The following is a 17,392-nucleotide window of genomic DNA, read 5'->3' as shown; positions in this document are numbered from 1 at the left end:
TTGGTAAATCTCACTAAGAAAAATCAACTGCCTACTTAGATCCACTGATTCACAGAACATACCTTTGCAATGTGGTCATTTTGCAGCTGCTAAATACATATCCTGACAGATGGTAGGAATCAGTACAGCTCTAAGTGAGAGATGAGAAAGCTGGAGGTCTGACTGGTATCAAATTGATTTCCTCTCTTCCCTTCTCCCAAGTCCCAGAGAGGGTTTTAAACCAGCAAAATATTTTACATTACAAAGGCAGATGGTGACACTTGACAAGACACAGATGCTGCTTTCAAACACTGACAAAAGAGGGTAATAAATATAAAAGCATAATGAACATACAACCAATAGATACATGTACGCAGAAGTTCCAGGACATTAGTAATCCCAGGCCATGTTGGATGAAAAGTCCCTGCAAGATGCAATTAGAAATGTTTCTACCATGAAGCTTTCCTTACTCAGCTTTCCACCGGTGACATCCATTTTGGATATCTACCTAAGATGCTCCCCTTCTGACCTGCAAGTGCTGACAGTGACAGATTAAACATTCACAGCTGGCTGCTTTTTGCTGTCATCTCCGGTCTACCACAGATTTGTTGTCGGCAGGCAGGAGCATTGCAGCAACTTACAGAGAGTGACTGCAAGTGACAGCGTATTGCAAGGACAGTGACTGTAAGTCAGAAACTTTCACCTACCCTAGAAGAGAGATTACAACTCCACAATCACACCAAATAGATACAAGGAACAGTTCTGTACCTCCATGACAGGACAGATACATCTTTATTCTTTGGCAGAAAAGAGGTCTGCAAAAATCACTTAAACTGAATCATAGGACACAAGAAGTAGTCTCACTTGCACCAGAGAAGGTTTAGATTTGAACACCAGCAATTTTCTTCACTGAGTGGGCAGCTGAGCACAGGAACAGTTGTCTGCAACATTTACTTTTCAATAGTCAATGAAAGGAATAGTGGATATCTCTATTGGAAATGGCAACGTTAGTTTTACGGAAAAAAAGCAACACACAGGAGCAGGTATTACAGGCAAGAGATACTTCTAGCTATTTGCTATAGACTGCAGTTAATCATTTGTAAGCCTCTTCAAACACAGTCTTGAATTCTTGCCCTTCAGTGAAACTGCAGTGTATCAGCATACCAAGTACAGACCAATATCAGTACCATTTTTTACAAAGCATTGTTTGCAAATTACATATCACATAGCTACTTACTTAGAAATAAAACTTTCTCCCAACTTATTTATTATTATTTAACTTAATTATGAGGCCTGCTGTGAAAGTAACGCCCCCTATTTTATTACGTTGCTCCATGACATCAGAGGTGGATGTTGGTGGGATGGCAGTAGAGGCTGAACCTCCTCGCCGATATTCCATTACATTTTGTTGCTGTGATGGCAACAGAGGGGCTGAATTCCTCCATGTGGGAGAAAAATTGCACTCACTGATATTTTTCAACATTTGCAGAACATCTGTGGAGACCAAACAGTGGATGGGAGCACAGTGAGGCAGTAGTTGGTGCACTTCAGCAGTGCTGACAGCAGGTCACCTGCACTGGTGCAGATGTTTGAGTACAGCAGGCAGGCTTTTGTTCATTGCTGGCAGCAATGCATAGTTAATGGTGATACCTACGCTGAAAAACAGTGTTTTGTGTGAGAATTTACTCTATCAAATAGTGTTATTTCACTCTTTGTATCTGCTGTAGTTTCCATGGAAATAAATAGGAGACATTACTTTTTGAACAACTTACGTATAAATAAACTAAATTATTCCCTAGCAAAGAGGGAACAGCAGTGAGACAAAGCATTTGTGCATAGCTAGCACAAGATAAGAAAGAGGGAAATTTTTTTCCAATGGATGTATCAGCATTAACATGCTTTTTATTTCTCAAGTGTGGACACTCTCAGTATGCACCATGATTGGACAATATCCCTTTGCATAGCAATCCTGGCACATTTAACTCTCCTGTTCTTGCACTTCTCTAATACTCAAGCAGCCTCCCACGCAGTGGCAAAAGAAGCTACTGCTGGATACAGCCTTCCAGATCTTTGACACCAACAAAGGTGCAAAAGACTGAGTGATTCCAAAACTGGTGTCCAACAGCTGGAATGCTACTTATTCCCTTTGACTTATTTGATATCCAGAGTACAGCCTGCACAAAACACTAAAAGAACAAAAAAACCCACAAAGCCAAATGTTTGTAATAGATGTCTACCTGAAGAAATTCTTCCTTCTGGAATACTGTTCCAATAGGTTAAGGATAGAAAGTGATTTAATTTAGAAATAATTATAATTAAACCCCATTTATTGGCTTCCATCTTGAAATACCTGAACAAATATTTCTTGTGTGACTACGTGCAAATTCTGTATTGCTTGAACCTGTGTGGCTTTTTCAGAGATTTTTTCAAACTAAAAAGCAAGATTTTTTTTGGTAAGAAATCAAACTCAAAGCAGTTATGTTACATGGCTTTTTACATCCACAGCGACAGCATAAACCCCTGCATTCCCTACCTCATTTTATTGAAAATAAACCCTAGTGACTACATTTAAAAGACATTTTTTGACCTAGTAAAAATCCTTATCTAATTTTGCCAGGGAATTCAGGAGAAAAAAAACCTGAGGATGCAGTTACAAATACAGAGCAAGCTCTGAAGTTGTGGCCTCACGGCTCATTCCCAGTTTTTCCTATTCACAGCCTGCAGCTGGTATTAGTGCTCATGCTGCTGCAATGGCAAGTTATCTCAGGAAGCTGACAATGACAAAGATTAACCTTGAAAGTCATCTCTTCAGACCAGACCAGCTCCCAGAACTGGCTTACAGTATGGTCCTGTAATCAGCGGTGGCTCAGGGGCAGGAACACAGCAACTGAAATTTGGCTTACACTACAGCAAAGCCACACAGGAAGGATCTGTTTTAATCCTTCCTAGACCACTTATGATCCTCAACATACCATTTCTTAGCCCTAGCCTTGCTGTTTTAAAGCAAGCTATCAATGCTGTCACAGAAACGTACTCCCCTACTCCCCCATGGTGGTTTGGCAAGCAGCTGATGGCACAGCCATTACATCACTGCAACAGCCAAAAATGGTCCAAATGCATCTTTATGGCAGGGAGCAGAAATATCACACTTCAGTGACCTTATTGCCAAAAAAAAATCTTATTTTTTTTTTTAACAAATTTTGATAAAGATTGGAGTCGACAGAGCCATTTGTGGAAGACAGTTACAGCATTATCAGAGTGAACTGAACACTAATAGGAAATTCTTGTTAAGCTTATTTTCACTTCAGTTGATGATGTTCTTGAATCCCTTGGTTTGTTCCACTACATTTCTGGATTTTATAGACTATGCACATACTTTTGCATAAGGGGTACTCCTGTGACACCACAGAAATACATCTTATTACTTAAATTACACTTCTTCCTCATGATTACATTATCTTCAGCAGGATGAAGGTAATGATCTCAAGGCCACATTAGTCTCCCCTGACCTCTCTAGTCAGCTTTCAGGAGATAACCTGCATACACTACCATGTTCAATTTAACCTTGTCATGATCTGTGCCCTCCTTCCATGTCAGTGCTGATATTTGATTCCTGGTCAAAACACACAGGGGAGCCAACACAACAGGAGCACATCCTCCCCATCAAACAAAGCCAAGACGTATACTCCTGCCAAAGCCGAATGAAAAGTTTCTTCTGATTCAGCTCCTTGAGGATCAGAGAACTGTAAATGTTTCAATAAAGACAGAGTGGGAACATAAACTGGTGGAAGAGAAATCTTTTGGCAGCATCTGTAATCTCAAATCATGTTTCTGAACCAAAGCTAAGTCAGCTATGAAAACAATCTACTGAAAATGAGGCTTCTTTTTTCTGAATTTCATCCAGTCTAGTTTTCCAAATATGCAGTTCAAGTAAAAGCATAATTCAAAGAAATAAATCATCATAATTTAAGATGCAGAATACTTAGAAAAAACATTAATTTATTTGGCAATTCCTTTATGTAGCAACAGAAGCATAATCAATCATAAAACAGCGCCAGAATATTCTACCAAGATCCCTGAGAAGTATCTTTTAAAGCAAAATACTTATTGAACTAATTATGAGAAACATGTACATTTCCTTTTGGATCAGTTAACACACTGCATACAACAGCAGTTCACAAGCCCCTTCCAAAAGCCACACCACACTATTCAAAGACTACCCAGAAACAACAAATTGCTGTAAGTATCACTGAAAACATAGAAGAAAACAATAGATAGGTTTAGAGACTGGGTACCATGACAAAGCAATATACTGTTTCTTGTGAAAGCCTTATGTCTAATGGGCAACATACTTCAGAACAAAAGCCATGAGAAGTGAGAAGCTGTTAACTTCGAGAGTTACTACATAGAGTTAAAAGCTTGCATTGATATGAAACTCAGAGCAGATCAGAGTGGAAGAAAGTCACTGGACATGAGCTTGAACTTCAGCTTGAACCTAGAATCTAAGAACAGCACATCTCAAGGTTATGATAAGCAGTAAATAAACCTTTTTTTTTCCTTGACAAAATGCGCAGTTTCCTTCTCATACTTCCATTTTCTGAAAGTAACACTCAAAACCTACTATGGCTGGAATCTCATACACAACTTACTGCCAGAAGTTGGTAAGTTACACACGCTTGCATCCACACCTTGTGACTGAGTTGGGCTCAGAGAGGAACATTCAAGATTAGATTTACTATGAAACTACGCACAGTGTAATGAATTCATGAAAACGTAGCATGCTACCATACCGTTCCCCCCTGCTCTGCATCATTTAGTATTAGAAGAAAGTGGCTCATTTGAAATAAGTTGCAAAGATAACTGCAAAATAAGCAGCTAGGAGACGTCTACAATGAATTGCAAACAATGTATTTTGGCTTGAAAGAAGTACAGTTATTTCTTTAACAGAAAGCTCCCATCATCCCCAGAATGACAAAAGCTTTTTAGCAGTGTTGAAATTACACGTCTATGGATGAATGATGCCCCATCCTCTCCCTTGGTGCTCTGACATTCTCTACAGCCTGTACTCTTTATAGCCACAGACCTGTATTCTTCCATCCAGCCCTAATTCGGTCCAAATTATTTGAAGATGTACTTTAAAGTGACACCTAACAAAGCTTAACACACAGCAAATACAAAGCTGCACTAAAATAAAGATCCGCTTTCATGCTTGAGAAGTCATTCCCTGAACTGGATTTTGCCTTGCAGAACGTAATTCCTATTTTAAACTCAGTATCTCAGTTTGCTACAGATTTTATTTCAGGTTACTGTAGAGGCATACAAGGTCAGTTCACGTACATGCATAATTTAATGGAAATTAAGAAGTATAACTAATAGTCATTGTTAGAAACACGTCACAGTTAGTTCAGCTCACCTCTTTATCCATACTCTCTAAATCCTCTTTACATAGGGTGTACAGGGGCATTGTCTCAGACATACTTGGCTGGCGTTTTCGCTTAGATGGACCAGGTTGCTCTTCATTTTCAGTCACTGGTAGGTCTTCTTCAAAGATCTGCTGCTGGTGTGGTTGAACAACTCTGAAAAATTTCAGGGGTCTCACATAAGACTTACTGGATTTATAACTTGTCTAGAATAAAATCCTATATACAGTTTATGACTGAATATGTATGACTTCATTTAAAAGGCTTTGACGTTCATCAACTCAATAGAAAGAAAGATCAAATCTTTCAGAATACCGCCGCTTTTATTTTCAGCCCTATAGCTTAAGGTCTTATTTTGACACGAAATTTACTCTGGTTTTCCCACTGTTTTTGTAAACACCAAACCTTTCCTGTAATTTAGAGCTTTATTAGCTGGAGATGTGTTGCCCTCAAAAGTTCAAGGTTGGTATTCAAAATGTGTCCTTTGTTTGACATGTTTATCATTTACGAAACAATTCTTACATTCCTTTCTTATATTTCACCTGATCCTACTTTATGTTTGTATTCTTTAGTCTTAAATTACACTTTTCTTGTCTGAGAGGTTGAGAACTAGAAATCTGCAGGTAGAAACCTCATTTCCGTGGCCTCAATCTTCAAATACTTCCCAGATGCTAAAACTATATAAGATGCAAAACAGACCGTGTTCTGTTTGGGTTTGTGTATTTAGACAAATCAGTACTTTCAACTTGAATAATATTATCTCCTTAGTTACTGTATTTAACCATATATACAGGTAGAAAAGTGACAGAATGCAGAAAAGAGTAACTTCATGGGAATTGCTATATGATGGTAATAAAATGCTTGACAATAATTAGAACAGCAGCAGACATCCATCTTTCTGAGCTAACTTTTCTCCTCCATTACTACCTAGCTAATTAAGACTTGCAGAAGCTACAACTGCTATGCAGAACTTTTATGGGCAGATATCGAGTTTATCACCACGCTAACCTCCAGAAACACATCACAGCAGCTCAGCACACCCCAGGGTCACATTTAAAAGATCTCACAGTCAGAAAGAGCTTCTGTGTCACAAATTCTTTACGCAAGCTAAAAGATCATATGTGAGGAGAGCAATTAGCAAAGTTTAAAAGCAGCTGTATATCTGAAATCTCAAGCTGTTTGGAGCTGTAGCCACCAGGTGTGACACCAGTATCAAGCTGTGCATGATAGAGATGGCAATTCAGGAAGGATATAGCACAGTACCTGCTGGCAGGTTTCAGTGCAGCACAGCTGCTCATTATCAAGCTTGTGTTTCCATGCTGTAGAGCTGTTTCTTGAACAACAGCTCTATGCAATAAACAAAAATTCCACCCCACAACCAAATATGCCTTAAAATTATGTAAATTCAGATACATGAGGTTCTAGAAAAACCATTTATCCTATCATGAATTTAACAGCTTCACGAGAACGCCATATAAACATGAAGATTTCTTTCTACATCAGTATTCCATGAAGCCTGAAGCTGTTGATAGAACTCCTTTAGAGGATTTGTATTTCCTAAATAATATGCCTCCTTCCTGCCAATGCCCACCGACAGGTACAGGATATATGAATTCATATTTTAAACTGGGGGGGGAGGACAACACGATGACTTAAGGCAATTGCTTTTTTGCCATGAGCTGCATTGCGTGCTACAGAAGATGCACAACTCAACACTACTCAGCACCACAGCAAAAGTTGGTGTCCTTGCATTTTGTTTTTTGAACGTACTAGAATTTCCTATGAGGAAAAAAACTGACTTAGATGTTATGTAAATAAGTGAACCAAACTTTTTCTCCTGTTAAATACAATTTAACAGCTTTATCTCTCCCCCTCAACTAAAACTTTCCATTTAAGACTACATACATTTTTGGTATTAGGTTCCTCTGCCTGGGCAATCATTTTCATTCTTAAGAGGAAAAGAAGTAAAATAAAAATAGTATACCACTGTATTTCCCAAGAGGGTCTTTAACAATATGCTTCCTGTACCTTTTTAATAGTTACCCTAGCCAAGAGAAAGGTAGTGATGCTCTTCACATTGCTTGTAAAGCAGTGAACCGAAAAATGGAAGATACGAGCCTCTTACCCAACTGCATTAACATGGCAAGTTTGACTATGTCAAGCATTATATACTTGGATTATATGCTGCAGGCAGGCAGCCAAGTAGATTTTTTTTTAGATTAGAAAAAAACTGATCTATTTAAGAACACAGAATCGTACCGATGACAGAACTCCTTCTGCAGTGTCTGCATCATTGTATTCTTGTTTATGTATCTTGAATATTTTGGAGAACATCGCCCTCACCTCAAATGTTGGTAAAAGCAGGTACTATTTAGCATCTTTACTGAATGAAATCTGTACTGACAGTTTAATTCAGGAGATACTAGATTTCAAGATCTATGCAAAGCAGTAACATGCAGCAATAATACAAGTCCCAGATTAGTCTTGGAAGACTCTGCCACTGGTTAAAACAATCAAGAATTGTACACACATGGATTAGCTGTAAATAATGGTTATTAGCAGCTTCTAAATAATTGTCAGATTTTTCCATTATTTTCCAACAGCTACTAGGTAAGAAATACTACATGAAGTACTTCAAAAGGCAATACAAAACAATGACCTCTTTGAGGTTTGTGACAAGCATTTAGATTTTGTCAAACACATTTATCAAGATTTGCTTTTCCATTTGTTATGTAGATTGTAATTAAAGAACATACAAATACAGGAATTTACATTTCTTACCAGATTAGATTTATGAGCACTTTTTCAGAAGTAAATATGCATGTCTTTAAGCCTATATCGGTTAGCTGGTACTTGCTCATCTTACAGGTAGAGCTACATACATGTGTATGAGAAGTCTACGAGAAGGCTGAGTTCAACACTTGTGGAAATGATCAGCATCTCAGTATTCCCACTGATAGAGCACTGAGGCCAAGAATTGTTGTGAAAAGGTTAAAAAAAAAATATTGACATCCCATTCACTCAATTTGGTACTTCGTGTTTTTGTTGTCAAGATTGATACCATTAGTTAAGAAAAACTGTAATACTGAGCATGTAAGTTAGACATGAAATGTTGTAACTTGAAATTTTTTCACTTCAATCTAGTCCAAGAAGCCACCTGCATATCTCTCATGGATAAAACTAAATTACACACCTCACCAGTTGTCACCATTTCAGTACTTTCCATACTTCTGACAGAATATTCTTCATATTATTAAAGTGCAAATTGAGACATATGTGTTCATAAAGCTCTTACACTAGTTATTAGAAAAACAAAAAAAAGCACCCTTGCTGCTCTCCAACAGGAAAAAGAGATCAATTGATTGTTCCTATCAGGAACAATCAAGAAGCATCCCACTAATTCCCAGTACAGCCACAAATTCTTTGCTGTCCTTCTACTTTGACTGCCACAGCCATGACAAAAAGCAGGTATTTACATCTCACAGAACCGAGCAGTGCACAAGTCTACATCTAGCACACAAAATGCCAAATAAGTTACAAGAATCACGTGCAGTTCACTGGTGTTGATTTCACTATAAAGTCTGTAGATATTTCAACCAGTCATATCCCATTTTAAATTAATTTCTTTGTGGAATTCAAGTTGAATAAGAATGTGGAATCCAAAATTATAAAACAAGAACTGGCACAGTTAGGAAATTCTATTCAGATAATTCAGAGCACTTCTTAGTTAGCAGTCTTGCAACTAATTATTTCCAAAACTATTCTTAGAGTAAAAGACAAAAATATTACTGTTATGTGTGACTACTATTTATTTCTACAATAGTTTCACTGCATGCCAGAAGGACTGTTGTTGCCTGTTGTCTGACATTGAGAATCCATTGAAATTTTTAGAAGTTAACAGAGAACATTACTGCAGGCTTTAACTGCACACCTATGACAGAAGCAGCTGAAAGTATTAATTCAGAAAACAGCACAAAGTCTGTGAGGACACAAGATGCATTACCCTCTGTGTAAAGGTAACAGCTCTAACGTCACCTCTGTGAAATATTACACTAAGCTTTTACTTTTTTTTAAAGCTCCATAAGCCTTTTAAGCTATCATTCATACTTCAGAAAGAAAGGACATGATGGCAGTATTTATGCTTTAGCTTTGCTCAGAAGAGAGCAAAACTGTTCATACTCAGCTTTTTGTTACTTGTTTACAGCCTTGGTGTTCTGTCTGTATCACGCGTTCTATCCATTAACTTTAAATTAAACTCCATTACTTTAAACAGTATTTGGTATCTGATCTCCACAACTTTTATCAGGCTATTCCTTATAACTATAGATAGATGAGTTGTCTGACAAATACGGACATATCCCAATTCAGGCATCACTGCTGGCAACTGAGAAATTTTACCACTGGAACCAAATTACCAGGAAATTACAATGAAAATACTGATTATTCGCCAGCAAAAGAAGGCCATGAAGATGATCAGAGGGCTAAAGCACCTCCAATATGGGCACAGGCTGAAAGAGTTGGGGCTCTTCAGCCTGGACAAGAGAAGTCTCCAGGAGGAACCTTCTAGCAGCTTGCCAGTACCTGAAGTGGTCCTACAGGACCCTTCCCTATCTTCCCTGTCTGGGAAAGAACTTTTTATGAGGACACGTAGTGACAGGACAAGGGGAAATGGCTTTAACCTGGAAGAGGGTAGATTTAGACTAGATATTAGGAGGAAATTCTTTACTGTGAGGGTGAGGAGACACTGGAACAGGTTGCCCAGCGAGGTTGTGGATGATGCCCCCTCGTTTTCAAGGCCAGACTGGAAGGGGCTTTGAGCAACCTAATATAGACAGAGGCGTCCCTCCTATAGCAGGGGGCTGGAACTAGATGATCCTAAAGGTTCCTCCCAACCCAAGTCCTTCTATGATTCCACAGTTCACTTTCTTAAAGTGAACCATCTCAGCCCTGTGCACTGACACTAAAAACTGCTGAAATGAAATAAAACAAGGGAGTGGGAAGGAGATGCTATCTCACTGCATCCTCAAAGTATTCAGGGTTCTGAGAAACTGAACTAAGATAACAGATGATTTTTAAGGTTCTTTCAAACTCAAGATATCTCAGAATTCTGTTCTTCTCTTCTCCCATTAAAGGATTAAATGAAAAACCTCCGTGTTAATGAGAAAAGGAATATGCGTGGACATAACTTTTCTTTAAGTTGTTGACAAACATAGAATGAGCACCAAGACCTTTACTTTATAAAGAGATTATTAATATTGGTGTAAACCATCTTAGAAGCATCATGACAACTATAAACACATACAGCCTTATTGACAGTATTTCTACACAACCTCCTTTCCACAAGAACTGGCAAACAAAAGCCAGAAGCTTTCCTGGATACATACTCAGCATGCCTACATACGTGATGTCCTTTGCAGATGACACAAAACTGGCAAGAAGTGCTGATCTGCCCAGGGAAAGGAAGGCCCTACAGAGGGATCTGGACAGGTTAGACTGTTGGGCTGAGCCCAATGGGGTGAAGTTCAACAAGACCAAGTGCCTTTTGTCCTGTGATGCAGACACAACAACCCCATGCAATGCTACAAGCTTGGGGCAGAGCGGCTGTTAGACTGTAGAGGAAATGGACCTGAGAGCATTGGTCAGTGCTTTGCTGAACATGATCCAGCAGTGTGCCCAGGTGGTCAAGAACCCCAACGTCATCCTGGCTTCTACCAAAACAGTGTAGCCAGCAGGAACATGAAAACAATCATCCCTCTGTACTCTGCTCATTGCTGCACATTGTGTACTGTGCTCAGTTTTGGGCCCCTCGCTACAAGAAAGGCTCTGAGACCCTGAAGCATGTCCAGGGGAAGGCAGCAAAGCTGGTGAGGGGTCTGGAGCACAAATCTGATGAAGAGTGGCTGAGGGAGCTGGGATTGTTCAGTCTGGATAAGAGGAGGCTCAGGGAAGACATTATTGCTCTCTACAACTTCCTGAAGGGAGGCTGTGGTGAGGAGGGAGTTGGGCTCTCTTCCTACATAACTGGTAACAGAACTAGAGGGAATGGCCTTAAGTTGCACAAAGGGAGATTCGGGTTGGATGTTAGGAATAACTCCTCCAAAAGAGTGGTCAGGTGCAGGAACAGACTGCCCAGGGAGGTGGTGGAGTCACCAACCCTGGTGACATTCAAGAGATGCTTATATGTTGTATTGAGGAACATGGTTTAGTGGGAAGTACTGGTGATAGTTGGGTGGCCAGACTGGATCATCTATAGGAGGTCTTTTCTAATCTTAGTGATTCTATGATTCTTTACTTTTCTTCCTGTTCATTTAACATACCTTAGTGAAATAAAATATAGACTTCAAAGACAGTTGGAAAAGAGCTGAAAACATGATGTATCTGCACAAACTACAGACTGAAAAAGCCCCTTGTGTTCCCAGAAACAATATAAAAATGTCTATAAAAACATGGAAAAAAAAACAAAAAACACCAAATAGGCCAAAATAATTTAGCTACAGGTACTGAAAGAAAAACAATAAGCTATTCTACTGCACAAAATCTGTAGAAATGATACACCTCAAAAGGCATGGGGTAGAGAACTTTGATTGTATTTTTGTAGTTGATTAACTGAATTGCTTTCTAGCAACTGTTTTACTCTGATCACACCGTGAAAAGGAATTTTCATCACATTTTACAAAGATAAGTGCTTGGCCTACAGCCAGATACTTCTTTACCACTGGTGTCAAGAAGAAATACTGAACTGTTAGCATTCCAGAAAATAAGGCGTCTTACACAGGTACTCAGGAATACATTTTGAATATTTTATGCATCCATAAGAAAGAAATGTTTTTGTTGCTTAACCAAACCCACACGTTTTGATGAAGTCTAGAAGCTAGCCTTACACTTCAGGCCTCCTCCTGCTTCCAGGGTCTTGATTTAGTGCTGCTAGGATTACTAACTAGTACTTAGTCTACGGCTATACTAAATAATACTCAATTAACCACAATCTTCTACCATTTACATTCTTGAGAACAGACATCTATGACATCTACAAGAATTATTAGACAAGAATTTTTTTTTTTTTTTTAACCAACAAAAGCCAAATCCCATGAGATATATTTCACAGAGGAAAAAAAAAACGTCCTCCCCCCAGTCCTCCCCCAAACACACAGCACACAAGCTACACACTGCATTTATTTCTTACAGTTTCTACGTACCTGTATGAAGCACAAAACGCACCTGCAATTCTAGGATCCTGATTTTGCTTCAGTTGACTACTCTTTCTTTCATTTCCTTCAGCTAATTGCTTAAATTGCACCCTTTTTAGAAAGCAGAAAACTGAAGCAAAGATAACCATGTGATCAAAAGCAAAGATAATCAAATTTCCTACGACATCTGAAAATACAGTTGAAGTGACTCATAGCTATGCTTTATATACCTGAAGGATGAGTGTTCACCATGGACAGGTAAGGTGATGGGAGGAGCTGGAGACTGGATGTACATAGACTGGCCAGATGTTTGAGAGCCTCCTTTCCTGATTAGCTTTCCAGTGTTAGGATCATAAAGTCGAACTTCAGGACCAGGTTGAGACTTGGGATGGATGGGCGTTGGGTGAAACAGAGCTGTCTGAAATGTGCTGTGTGTATCAGGAAATGTGGCAGGGCTATTTTCTCTGTTGGATGAAATATAAAAAAAAAAATTGCTTTAAATTTAAATGGACTACCTAAGGAAAATGTAAGAAGTGTGCATTCTTTCTTTCCTGTGGGAGGGAAAAAAACAACCAATGCCTTGGAAAACATCTGAGGAAACATTCCCTTCCCCACCTCCCCCCCAATTAAAGTCTCACTGAATAAACAAAAAAGCAAGACAATTTCATACTTATGTTATTAAAAATATAAACTGAAATGTTGTCTTAAAGTTACTGAAATCGCTTCCATGTGGAAACAACTACACTATCAGAATAACAATCTGCACATATGTAACAAAGAAAAAAAGCATACTGTGTCATATCTTAGCATTGGCACTTGAACACGGCTCTGAGACAAAATAAACACGCAGCATTAATTTGCAAATTCCCCAAATTCATTTGTTAAAATATTACACCACATCTGATCGCTCTGCTGCATTTTATAACATTTTAGAAGGATTAACAGAAATATGCAGATAAGTCTGCAGGAATAACTTACAGCAAACTATCCAAGTAAGATTAAGTACCCCAAGAAAAGGAAGCAAATCGACTCATTAAGAATAAACAACATCAGATAAAATAGCATGCAGAGCACTAGGAAACTAATGCTACAAAAAAACAAAACAATTACACCATTTCTAAAGAAGTTGCAGAAGTGTGGCTAATAAAGTATTTTCATTTAGCAATTTCATTTAGATAAATGTGCAACTCACTGAAGTTTTAGGGGAAAACATACAAAGTTAAGATATATTTTACTTGAAACAAAGTGGGAAAATTATCATCATGTGTCCATGAAATGGAAAAATAAAATCAGAAAAGTCATAGAGTGGCTTAGTTAGGATATATTAATGATCATCCAGTTCCAACCCCCCTGGCAGGGGGGTTGGCAGGTTTGCCAACCATTAGGTCAGGCTTCCCAGAATCCCATCCAACCCTGCCTTGAATGCCTCCTGCAATGGGGCATCCACAACCTTCTCTGGGCAACCTGTTCCTGTAACTCATTACCTTCTGAGTAAAAATAAAGAAATAATAAATAAAAGAAAGTTACCTAACATCTAACCTAAATCTGTCCTCTTTCAGCTTACGACCATTCCTCCTTGTCCTTTCTGTATCAAACTGCATAAAAAGTCAGCCCCCCTCCTGTTTGTAAGCTCCGTTCAAGAACTGGAAGGCCACAGTGAGATCTCCCCAGAGTCTTCTTTTCTCCAACCTAAACAAGCCCAGCTCCCTCAACCTTTCTTCATACAAAAAGCACTCCAGCTCTTTGATACCTTTGTGGCCCTCCTTCTGACCCACTCTAGCAGCTCTTTTTCCTCTACTCAGCTCCCCAGGCTTGGCCACATGACTCCAGACAGCGCTTACAAGGACAAGGCAAACGGGGATTGTCATCTCTCCCTGCTGGCCGCTCCTTTTTTGATGCAGCCCAGGATGCTGTTGGCTAAAATGAGTAGAGAGTCTTACATTGTCCTACCTAGACATAAAAAAAACTACGCAAGCAAGTTGCTATCCAGATTACTGGCAGTTACTACTAGTTTTCTAGTAGAAATAATCTCTGAATTTGATTAAATAAGTTAATAGCACTTTTTAAAAACAAATGTTCTAGTCAAGCACACATTTGCAGTTAATCTCCCATCTGATAAGTGACCTTACGCTCAGTGTTTCTGCTTTTGCTGTCTTTGGTATATACGAGGTGATTACACAGGCACACTTTACCCTCATAAAGGAAATCTCTCACTTGCTCAAGTCATTCAATCACACTTAAAGGGAAGGTCCTTCGATAGGCTTGCAAGCTGCTATTAGTGCAAGTTTATCTAAACAGACCAAACGGAGAAGCTGAAGCCAGCTCTACAGTACTTGCTGCAACTTATTTTAGCCCTGTCACTGTCCTCACTAGGTCTGCCCTTTGCCTTCCTCTGCATTAGTATAGCTTTTCACTGTTCCTTCTATTTGGTGGCATTCAAGTGCACGCATAAATTTTAACCCCTTCTCCTTCAACATACCACATTATCTCCAAACTTCTTGTTGTCTAACTACTACCTTTTTCCAGTTTCAGCTATCTTCACATATTCCCCCTTTACGTTTTTCTCCCCCCATCCTCACCTTGTCTCTCTCGTTTTCTTCTTTACTAAGCGTCAGGAAAAAAATGCAATACTTTACCAATTTCTCATGTTATGGGATTGTACAATAGATGTTATTTCTTGATTTGTCAGCATGAACGCTCCCAAACCTTGGTGGCATTCCCTATGTTACATGAGCGAGCTAACAAGGTCAACTGCTCCAGCTGAAGTAGCCAACAAAAACTACTGAAGAAACTAAGAGCACAACTAATTTCTCCTGCTAGTCACTGGACTGTCTCTCATTAGTAATTTTCAGTTTAAGCATCATAGAAATAGACAAAAACAGTTTTCATAAACTTGTAAGCATTATACAGTATACTGGGCTTGTCAGAAACTGGTCTGCATAATGTTTTCATACTCTGCTCCTTCAAATTTGCATTTACCTGTGTGTTTTGATGTAGTCATCCTTCAAGGGAAACAGCTGCTCCTCAACCTTGTCCCAGCGCTCCAAGCAGCTCCACAACCAGTCAGGGTTTACAACATGGAGGTCTTTGCAGTCCTGAGCTTGTCGTACTTTTTCTGTGCCTATTATGAAGTTAAATGTAACATTACCATATTCCTGGATATATACACAAGACAGTTTTAAGTACAAACTGGTTTATGAAAAACATTTCTTGCCACCAATAATAAGTAAATAAAAAACAAAATCTCTAAGAAAACAGTTCTAACTAGTACAAGTGAGCCTCTGCACCACATATGACACAGTCCAACTCAGTCTGCATGGGAAACTGGCACAATGGAAGTACTCCAAAATTAATTTGTAGAGAAAGTTTCTACACTTCTACGTTAACTAAATAACAACCTAAAGTTTTGCATTACATTTCCTTCACTTGTATTTGTCAGATCCAAGCAGCAAGGGCTCTTCAACACTGTTAAAGACTAGGAATAACTTACCACACTTTCTTATGCAAAGTCCCCCTACACCTACCTTTGTATGGTACAACACACTGCCATTTAACAGCCATCCACCTACCCCATCTATTTTACAGAAGCATGGTCAAAGCAGACAAGTAGATTATTTAGTGCCAGAGAGGAACAACAAACATGAAGTTTGTTGGCTAGCAGAAAGTCCATACGAAACTATTTGCAGTGCAGCACGTAAGCAACAACCAATCACAAATTCCATCCTCCAGACAAGCCACCATAAAAGAAACTCTATAATGTTGCAACACATCTTTGCCAAGAAGCTTCAGAACCAGTGAGTAAAAACAAGCCAATAAAATAAAAGGTGAAATTGACCCTGAAGTCTGGCTGTCCAAACATATCAAGAATGCATTTCTTCCTTACATGTGACTAGGTAAAAGACAGACAAATAAATAAATGAATGAACAGCAGTATTTGTTTCGTATTTATGAGATGTCTACAGTAGGCCTTAATATCTGGAGATGAATTTATAAAACTTGCTCAGAAGTTGTTAAATATAAGCTATATAGAAAAAAACAACCATGATTCTGACCTGCTGTGTGCCTCAATTGTAGCACCTTTACACTACAGAAGGTATTACAGTTGAGAATCTTAGGATTTCAGAGACCTATATAAGACGAACAAAGATGCAAGACAAGAGCTATTACACAAATTGTACTGAAATCAGGTTCATAAACATAAAAATTTCAAGAAAAACAACAAAACCAAGACACTTATTCCAAGTTTAGGTGTTTGTGCCTGGTTTCAATACTGAATCAAATATTAGACATGACTAGCCATGCTGTTCTTCATATAACAACTCTGGAGCTGACAGAACACGGTGTACATAGGTTACTCCAAAAGTAATGCTTGTTATTTATTTCCAGAGAAACTACAACAGATAAAAAAGTGGGATAACACTACCTGAGCGAGCAAATTCTCAGCTATGAAACACTATTATTCAACATAGTGACCACCAATAGCTATGCATTTTCATCAGCCACGAGCAAGAACCTGCATGCCATCTCACAGAACTCCACACGGCTGTCCTGAACCATTACTTGTCTTTCGTGTCACTGTCACCATTGTTGAAACACAACACACCACCCACTGCCTCACTGTGCTCACATCCACTTGTTTGGTCTCCAAAACATTCGGCAAACATCCATGATTTTTTTCTGTGTGGAGGAATTAAATTGCACACCTCTGCTTCATATGCACTTCCATCTCAGATGCCACTTTGTCAGACTGCTCCTCAGCTGCCATCTGTCACACGGCCACAAAACACAACGGTGAAAAGATCCAAC

At 38.9% G+C, this 17,392-nt stretch overlaps 1 protein-coding gene across 1 annotated transcript in view; it reads right to left on the bottom strand.

Annotated features, from left to right (window-relative positions):
• Positions 1-17,392, bottom strand: part of CTDP1 (CTD phosphatase subunit 1) — a 100,534-nt gene that overhangs the window by 53,931 nt on the left and 29,211 nt on the right. The window contains exons 9-11 of the mRNA XM_042839943.1: positions 15,566-15,707; positions 12,817-13,050; positions 5,393-5,555 (exon numbers count right to left, since the gene is read on the bottom strand). Of these exons, the coding sequence (XP_042695877.1) occupies positions 5,393-5,555; positions 12,817-13,050; positions 15,566-15,707 (539 nt within the window). The remainder of the gene's footprint in view (positions 1-5,392; positions 5,556-12,816; positions 13,051-15,565; positions 15,708-17,392) is intronic.

This window comes from Centrocercus urophasianus, unplaced genomic scaffold (genome assembly GCF_019232065.1).
Source record: "Centrocercus urophasianus isolate 14NV4802_14NV808 unplaced genomic scaffold, USGS_Curo_1.0 seq_11, whole genome shotgun sequence".
Classification (NCBI taxonomy): Eukaryota; Metazoa; Chordata; class Aves; order Galliformes; family Phasianidae; genus Centrocercus; species Centrocercus urophasianus.
The sequence above is the reverse complement of the archived record's forward strand: the minus strand, read 5'-3'. Positions and strand labels throughout refer to the sequence as shown.